Source organism: Octopus bimaculoides, chromosome 2, assembly GCF_001194135.2.
Source record: "Octopus bimaculoides isolate UCB-OBI-ISO-001 chromosome 2, ASM119413v2, whole genome shotgun sequence".
Classification (NCBI taxonomy): domain Eukaryota; kingdom Metazoa; phylum Mollusca; class Cephalopoda; order Octopoda; family Octopodidae; genus Octopus; species Octopus bimaculoides.
Window position 1 is genome coordinate 185,187,292 of NC_068982.1, and position 9,532 is coordinate 185,196,823.

General features: G+C 37.8%; 1 protein-coding gene across 2 annotated transcripts in view; it reads left to right on the forward strand.

Moving 5' to 3' along the window:
* Nucleotides 1-9,532, forward strand: part of LOC106875383 (ankyrin repeat domain-containing protein 31) — a 97,768-nt gene that overhangs the window by 78,027 nt on the left and 10,209 nt on the right. For both annotated transcript variants that reach the window (XM_014923488.2, XM_014923487.2), the window contains exons 5-10: nucleotides 800-898; nucleotides 1,990-2,088; nucleotides 2,768-2,866; nucleotides 5,189-5,287; nucleotides 7,496-7,573; nucleotides 9,053-9,220. In XM_014923488.2, coding sequence (XP_014778974.1) covers nucleotides 800-898; nucleotides 1,990-2,088; nucleotides 2,768-2,866; nucleotides 5,189-5,287; nucleotides 7,496-7,573; nucleotides 9,053-9,220 — 642 coding nt within the window. The remainder of the gene's footprint in view (nucleotides 1-799; nucleotides 899-1,989; nucleotides 2,089-2,767; nucleotides 2,867-5,188; nucleotides 5,288-7,495; nucleotides 7,574-9,052; nucleotides 9,221-9,532) is intronic.

Consider the following 9,532-nt stretch of genomic DNA (forward strand, 5'->3'; position numbering starts at 1 on the left):
CTTGTCAGTGATTGGTTGAAATTATCGAAATAAGACAATTTTTTACATGAAATAAATTCGAATACCAAAATATTTTTCTGTTCTATAACACAAAATAGATAAGTATACGAAATTTGAAAGTCTTTCCGTACCAAAAACACTACGTAAAACATTAATGAAACATGTGGCCCCCAGTTTTAAAATAGATCCGAATACTGGACTAAATGTTTTATACTATTTAGTTTTATACTCTTTCTGTTTAGAGTTCAAAATCCCTCCATGGTAAACCTTTTCTTTCATTCTTCCATTCAACTATACTCTGTAACCTAAAGTGTGTTTCATAGAGAGATAACCTACTGGTGTCCCTCTTCTGCCTTTTGACAGGTTTTATGTGTAATTCTCACTAAGAAAAGTAAGTGGAGGTATCATCTTAGTCATTGACCACCTGGAAGCAATAGAATAATACCAGTGGCACACTGGCTACCAAATCTATTCTCTATACTCCCTCATCCTGACAACATTTGACATTATGTTCAGCCAATTTTATCCACAATACTACTGCACTTTAACTATAGTCAATGTTTAGTCAAACAAAGCGAATATTATTCTGTTATTAAGCTGACCCTTTCAGAAGTTCTCAGTCATAACAAAACAAGTTTAAAAGAAAAAACAAAATTTAATCAAATAAATGCATAAAGATAACATTTTTATATTAATAACTTCAATAATAGAAAAAGGATTTCTAGCAAGAAGATTGTCCCCCTTCCTATGAAAATGAAATGAACAACCATCTATTATTATGTTTCTGTTTATTTTGCAGCATGGTAACACAGCACTACATGAAGCTTCCTGGAATGGCTATAGTAAAACTTTAGATGTTTTAGTGAAGAACAACTGTAAGGTGTCAATTCAAAATAAGGTCAGTTAAAAGTTATTTCTTACGGTGATGATTACATTTCAGTCAAATATCTGACTATTTTGGTAGATGTTAAAGTGGTGCATGGTAGAATGCTGGACTAAATATGACACAGTAACTAGTTACAGGATTCTATGTTCTCAGTTGAATTTTCAAATCAAATGTATTGCCCTAAGCTTATATTTGAAACCAACATTTTGATATATGTTAAAGAATCTGTACATCCTAGTTTACCGCCTGATATTTGCTTGGAGCTATGCATTGAGGCTTCTGTGAAGTGTGACTCATGTGAGTTTTAGTCTATGTGTTAATGGACAGATATTGAAATTTGTCAAATCTGGTGACATGTAGAAAAGGGATGCAAGCTCGACTGAAAACATCAAATCAACAATAAGTAATAACACAGGTCAGATTACAAATAATTTCAAAGAGTGCATATAACTTTTTGGATTCACTTGCCCTCCAACACTGGTGAAACTGATGTAGTTGAGTTTTTTTGTTTTTTTTTCCCCTCAATCAATTCTAAATTGTGCTGTGAGGTGACTGGCATGCCAAAGAATAGACCCAACGTTTGCTTTGCATATCATAAAAGGTGACTAGAAGAGGTTGAAGTAGGGTTTGCACTCTAACCTAAAACCCTCACCAGCAACTACTACCCAAGGGTAATCGTCCGAGTGGTGCAAAGGTGTCATCTGCTATGAATAGGGAATCACCAACAAATTGTAAATGCAGCGACATGCTGTTATAGTGCACACCCCTATACTTCTCCTCCTCCTCTTACTACTGTTGCTACTGCTACTACTAAGAGTTGAAAAGCACACGTACAAGGAAGGAATCTTTGAGAGATGATATTCTGTGGGAGTGCCTTGGGAGTGGTAAACACAGTGTAGGTGATGAGAGAAGAGACGAGATGAGTAAGGGTGGTCTGAAGAGCAGAGGCCACTGAAGTAATGATTTAATATCTGTCTGGTTTGGGAATGAATAATGGAATAGTTAACAACTTATATTCTTTTCAGTTATTGTATTGTGGCCATACTGGGGCACTACCTTATTACTTATAATATCTGAAGTTTGGATGATATTTTTTTTTCCAGAGTGGTTTTACTCCGTTGCACCTTGCTGCACAAAATGGTCATAATGAAAGTTCCAGAATTTTGATTTACTCTGGCTGTAGTACAGATATAAAAAACAATGTAAGTATTATTGTTGTTTACCCATATAGATTTCTTACATTTATTCAAAGAAATCAACTCCTGCTTATTTAAAGATGAATTGGAGAGAGGAAGGATATCTGAGGAATGTCCTTTCACTCATTTGTTAAATTAGACCTGATTATGGTCAGTGACTGACACTATCACAAGGCTCATAACTCCAATATTACCGTAGAATTGCAGTACATCTTTCCTTACATGTCATTATTGTTATCTCCTCACTCCATCCTTGTTTTATCTTTGCTGTGATACTTGCTGTCTCAATATTTAGGACTTGAGGCAGCGAGCTGGCAGAAACATTAGCACGCCGGGCAAAAAGCTTAGCGGCATTTCGTCTGTCTTTACATTCTGAGTTCAAATTCCGCCGAGGTCAACTTTGCCTTTCATCCCTTTGGGGTCGATAAATTAAGTACCAGTTGCATACTGAGTTCAATCAAATCGACTGGCTTCCTCCCCCAAAATTTCGGGCCTTGTGCCTAGAGCAGAAAAGAATATTTAGGACTTAAAATATCTGTTTTATAAATAAGCACAAGTTATAAGTAATATATGTATTACAGAAATGTATTGTGTGTGTGTGTGTGTGTGTGTGTGTGTGCACGTGCATGCATGTGTGTGGGTATTCTTACTTTAAATCCTTTAAATTCTCCACATATTTTTCCAGTATGGTGACACATCCTTACATACAGCAGCTCGTTATGGCCATGCAGGTGTTGCACGTATCTTAATTAGTGCCAGGTGTTCACTGAATGATGAGAACAAGGTAAGAAATTTCATTATATGTGTGGTGTATTGTTGCTGCCGTCATTTAATCCTGTCATCCTAAACCCAACAAACCTATAATCAACCCCACAAACCCTATTCACTATCAACCTGAGGTTCTCACATCCAACATCTTAAGAGTAATGTAGACAGTCATAACAACAACCTTAAACCTTTCTAATTCTTTAACAACTCTCAGCAGATATGGGTTTTCAGTTTCTGGAAATCTACATCTAACGGTCCAACCCATGCTAGCATGGAAAGCGGACGTTAAACGATGATGATGATGATTATGACTGCAAACCTACTTCCCTCTGTTTGTCACCAGTACCCTTTCACTCTTGAGAAATTTGGTGAAACCAGTGTTGTTCAGTTGATATCAGCAAAGCATTCTGCTAGTTCTAGGATGGAAACTCTTAGCTAAACTACTTGCTTATCTCTGATCCCTTGGATTGGAAGCCTTCTGTTAGATATCACCATCATTGCACATACTGATGGAACTCCCTATATGTTGTTGTTGGCACTCCATCGCTTACGACGTCGAGGTTTCCCGTTGATCCAATCAACGGAACAGCCTGCTCGTGAAATTAATGTGCAAGTGGCTGAGCACTCCACAGACACGTGTACCTTTAACGTAGTTCTCGGGGATATTCAGCATGACACAGTGTGACAAGGCTGGCCCTTTGAATTACAGGCACAACAGAAACAGGAAGAGTGAGAGAAAGTTGTGGTGAAAGAGTACAGCAGGGTTCGCCACCATCCCCTGCCGGAGCCTTGTGGAGCTTTAGGTGTTTTCGCTCAAAAAACACTCACAACGCCCGATCTGGGAATCGAAACTGCAATCCTATGACCGCGAGTCCGCTGCCCTAACCACCGGGCCATTGCGCCTCCGGAACTCCCTATAACCCACACAGCATCAACTCTTGTGTGGATCCAAAGTTAGTTTTGTCTCTAGACTGTTGCCCCTATACTCCAACAACTAACAAACATCCACCTTCAGCAACGTCGACTCTTATACAGGTGATACTACCTTTCTTTCCTCCCTTATTCTGCATTCGAACATCATCTTCATCCAGCCTGTGTCAACTCCATGAAGAGAGACTTGAAAACATCCCTCATTGGGGACATACCATACATATATTAAACACATATTACACCTCACCCACTCTCTAAAAACCTCAGCATAGGTGTATCAAATACTACATAATTAAAAGTAAAATGGGATAAGGGAATAGCACAAATGAATTATGGCATGACTTTGATCAATGAGGTAAAGAGTGATTTGTTGAATGCCATATATGAAAATGTTTTATTTAATTGTAATTCCTTTCTTAATTAAAGAGAGAAAGGGGAAATAGTTTCACAAAATTAAATTACAATTAGTTTACAACCCGATCTTTGTAGGTAAAATGATAGCTATGGACACTTTTCGGTCTTATTAAATCTCATCAGCATGGCATAGTCTACTCGAGCTGGTTTTGATTAATTTAGTTTTTACACTTTAGTTTCTGAAAGAGACCTAAAGATTTTGTGCTAAAAATGATTTCCATTATTGAAAAATAAAAGGAGCAAAGGGAAATAACTTAAGTGAGCTAATGGTATGAATCTAGAAAATAAAGCGGATGATGTATTGACTGATCAATGTAGAAATTCTGACAAGTCTCAACCAAAATTTTGTGAGAAAAATTTAATTGACAGAAACTAGAAACTGCTTTTGGGTGGCAAACTTAGTCCAACTCTTGGTTTTACAACCTGGCTCTTGATTCTCTGTTTCAAAGAGCAAGGGAGATAATTTCATGAAACTAGTTTGTTAAGGTTAATTTACATGCCTGCTCGTTGATTCATTTGAATTATTTCTCTTGGTTAATTTTTTTTTTTTTAAATTATACAAATTATACTGCCCATAACTTTTCTATATGTAAGAATCTCTGTCAAACTAATCGAACAAGCTTACGTTTATAGTTGTCCCTTGCCTTATAAACAATGATAGAAGTTTTGATCCCCCAAACGTAAATTTACTTTGAAGATTAGGTCTAAATTTCTTGAAGTTATCTCCCCTCTTCGTAGTTGCTTTGAATAGGCTTTTGTTTTCTTTTTCTAAAAGGGAAATTTTAATTCAACGAATATTTTAACATACAGAATTGACTACATGAGGCTTTATTATTGACTCATAGTACTTATGCTATGAAGCTGAACTGTGTACATTAATAAGAGGGTGGGTGCTTAGCGAGCTATATTAGATTATGTACTAGCAAGAGGTGTGTAAAAACTAACACGTTCCAAATAATTATAATTGAACAGAGACTGTTCTTTTACTCCTCAGAATGGTGACACGCCGTTACACATCGCTGCAGCATTGAAACGAAGGAAAATAGCTAAATTGCTTGTGGAAGCTGGTGTTGATTGTTCATTACGAAACAAGGTATGTTTTCATTTATTATTTGGTTCTGTGAATGAGCTCAAAAACTGATGAGGTCGACTTTGCCCTTTTATCCATTCAGGGGTCAATAAAATAAGAACCAGTTGAGCAGTGGGGTCAATGTAACGGACTTCCCATGTCTCTCAGAATCGTTGGACTTGTGCCAACATTTGAAACAATTATTAGAGGGACTGGCAAAGTTCTTGTCATTGTTGGCAACTTGCTTCGCCAAAGTGCCAGGTGATGCCCATGAGAGAGCTTGGCTTTTCTAATGCCTTAGCCTCACCATCACCCGTAATAATACCGTGAGCATGCTGGCTTGCTTCAGTAAATTCTGTTGAACCTTGTGGTGTGTGACCAATTGAAACCCTTGGTGCTGCATTGTTGTTTTTTTTTTCTTGTTTTTTCTCTTGTAAAATATATTCCTGTTCATATTTTGAATAAAAGACTTCCCTATAATATATATATATAAAAAAAATATTTGGTTCCATATTTTGTTTTGCATCAGAAAGGCAGGGAGAATACTCCTTCATCTGTTAACAATTGCCTTGGTTTGCTACTCTTTGTTTTCTCTCATAGATACTCAAGCAGGTTTAGTGAAGGCCCCAAATCTGGAAAGAAAACCTCTCTAGTGATAACGTTAGAATAAAAAACATCTCTTCTGTTTTTTTGTTTTTTGTTTTGTTTTTCTGCTTGTTGAAGATTCAGCTGAAATAGGTTGCAGAATCTCTGGTCATCCCTGTCATATGAGTTAATAAGAAACCTCAAATAAACCAGTGTTGTTGGAAACATGGCTACATGTTGAAACAAGGCCAGCAGAGTAAATACTGCTGTTGTACACATTTTTGTTACTGTTTAATACCAGATCATCCTTGATGCAAAAGACCCCTGATCAAAAGCCATCAAATTGTGACCATCATGTCTTATATTCAGATATTGTGTATCTAAGACTACATTACCCAATGTTCTTTGCCTTTGTTAAGGCAGTAAGGTTTGATTCACAGGAAGGTTGGCTGCTAATTATGGTAGTTTGAGCTGAGGCTCCTTCATCTCTCTTCTTGGAATGTTAGTGTAAAAGGGCAAAATGTATGGAAGGCTCATGTTTTGTGAGGGGGTAAAATCTATGGAAGCCTATGTTTTGCAAGCCTATGTTAGCTGAGAAAAATGTATGTAATTATTTCAACAATCTGGTAGAATCATTAGCATGTTGGACAAAATGCTTAGCAGCATTTCTTTCAACTCTTTATATTCTGGGTTCAATTTCCACCAAAGTCAACTATGCCTTTCACCTTTAGAGTTCAATAAAATAAGTACCAGTTGAGTCCTGGGGTTGGTGTAATTGACTAATGTTAGTTCTCAACCATTGTCCACATAGCCTTTGGGGGCCTATACAGGATTTTGGTGTCAAAATTTATCTGTAATAAATTGGTTATATTTTTTCAAGGCACAAAATATTTTGATAAGTATTTTCATACAGTTTCTAATAATATTTAATTAAAATAAAAATATAATACAATTTTTAAACATCAGATGGCTAGGAGGGCCCATTCAAGTAAAATAGGCATCAAATGGATCCATGGGTAAAAAATGGTTGAGGAACACTAGACTACTAGACTACACCCTCCCCTAAAATTTCAGGCCTTGTGCCTATAGTAGAAAGGATCATCATCATCGCCATCACCATCGTCATCGTCATCGTCATCGTCATCATGCTGAGAATGATGATGGAGATGATGATGGAGATGATGATGGCAATGATGAGTGTGATGTTAGTGGCACCATTGGTGGCAGAGGGGTTGATGGTGGTAGTGGTGGTGGTGATGATAGTGACAATGAAAGCAATGACAAAAAGAAAAAAAGATGATTCTGAAGGTGAAGGTGATGGTAGTGGCAGTGGTGATCTATGGTGCCATTGTTGTTGAAGATAATTATGATGATGAGTGGTGACGTTGATCAATATTTAACTGATAATTAAGGTTAATTGTTTACACACCTGGCAAAATGCTTAGCAGCATTTTGTCTGTTTTCAGGTTCTGAGTTCAAATTCCACTGTTGTTTGACTTTGCTTTTCATCCTCTTGGGGTCGATAAAACAAGTACCAGTTGAGTACTGGGGTTGATGCAGTTGATTTACCGCCTCCCTGAAATTGCTGGCCTTGTACCAAAATTTGAAATTATTATTTAACTAATGATACTATTTGTCTTTTTCCAGCAAAATGAGACAGCTGCTGACGTGGCACGAAGAAAAGAATATCCAGAGATTATATTAATTATTTCAGCAAATCACAAGGTAATTTGACTTGACTTCTTAATTCTATTTTTCAGTTAATATTCTTTTATATCACTACATGAACTTCATCACTTACTGGTTCTGTTCTCAGCTTGGGATAAGCTTTGGCCCATGGGAACTTCTGAGGAATTCCAACCATATTTCATGGTTTGCTACCTCAACAGCTCCTTTATAGGATCCAGTGGCTAAAGACATCATCAAGAGGATCCATGTCCGGTTTCGGCCCCTACTCCTCTACCATTTACGACACCCCCATCAACCCTACCTTTTGGAGGTGTCTTCAGCTCTGGTGTTGAATGCGTTTTTCTTTCTTCTTTTTTCTTTGGCCTTTTGTTCTTTGGTTTCTTCGATGCAGCATCAACGAACGTCAGTGGGCGAATGACCATCCTGCCAAATTTCCCTTTAAATACTTAGTGGTAGGCTCCCTCAGCCAGCACCATGTGATACTATCTAAGCTTCAACTGACCAATGAGGGGAAGGAGTGTAGTTTTGGCCTGCGCCCTCTCTAAACCTATCTTCCAACAGCTTCGTGTTAGTTTCAGTTCCAGCAGCCAGAGTCAACCAGCTGTCCGGTGGTACAAGCCTTCGAACTATCAGGGAGGAGGGCACGCAATGAACGAGATTGCATCCTTGGCTTCTGTTAAAGAATTACCTTTTAACAGTTACTTGCTTAAGTCCTTGCAGTCTGGCCATGCTGGGGCACCACTTTGAAGGGTTTTGGCTGAACAAACCAATCCCAGTACTTATAATTTTGTTTTTAACTGGTATTTATCAGTTCTTTTGCTGAACCACTAAGTTATGGGGACATAAATGAACCAACACTGCCTGTTAAGTGGTGGGGAGGATTGATAAACACGGACAAAAAGACACACATGTTGTAGATACATATTGCTTGAAAAATAACTGTCTGAGATATAGACAACAACAGATTAAAACAACCGCACATGCTGACTACATTACAATGGGTTTCATACAATTTTGTTCAACTAAACTTTTCAAGGCAGTGACCCAGCTAGGCCATAGTCTAATGACTGAAACAAGTAAAAGATAAAAGATAACAGAAAGATGTAGGTTAAAACATAATATATATTATGTTTTATATATATTACTTTGCCCTCTCAGGTGCCAGTGCCACTTAAAAAGCACCTGTACCAGTGCTGCGTTAATGCACCCATGCTGGTGGCACATAAAAAAGCATCCAGCACACTCTGTGAGATGGTTGGCATTAAGAAGGGCATCCAGCCATAGAACCCATGCCACAACAGATAGTTGGAGTCAGCTCCATGTCAAACTGTCCAATCTATGCCAGCATGGAAAGCAGACATTAAACGATGATGATGATGATGATGATGATGATATTTTCATTCTCTGCCTTGAAGAATCTCTAGTAACTAGGAGGAATTGTCCCTCTTCTTGAGACAAATGAAATTAAATAAACATAAGTATCTTTTCCTAGACTTTTGTATTTATTTTATGCAGGGCAAAGCTCGACCTCACCAGATAGTTCCAGAAGATAAACAAGCTGTCCACATTGCTGTCGATGGACCAAACATGGTGTTCAGAGGTAATGCTCCCACTGCTGCCAATAAAGAAACAGCAAAGCCAGAAAAGGAGAGGAGATTCTTCTTTTTCAAGAGGAAGAAAAAAGTAAGGAGTTATTGTTTTGTTTGTTTTTTTGCTTCTTAGCTTTCTCCTTCATCAGTTCTACTATTACTACTACTAATGCTGCTGCTGCTACAAGTACTGCTGCTGCTGCTGCTACAAGTACTGCTGCTGCTGCTACTACTACTACTACTACTACTACTACTACTACTACGACTGCTACTATTACTACTACTACTACTACTACTACTACTACTACTACGACTGCTACTACTACTACTACTACTACTACTACTACTACTACTACGACTGCTACTACTACTACTACTACTGCTGCTGCTGCTGCTACAAGTACTG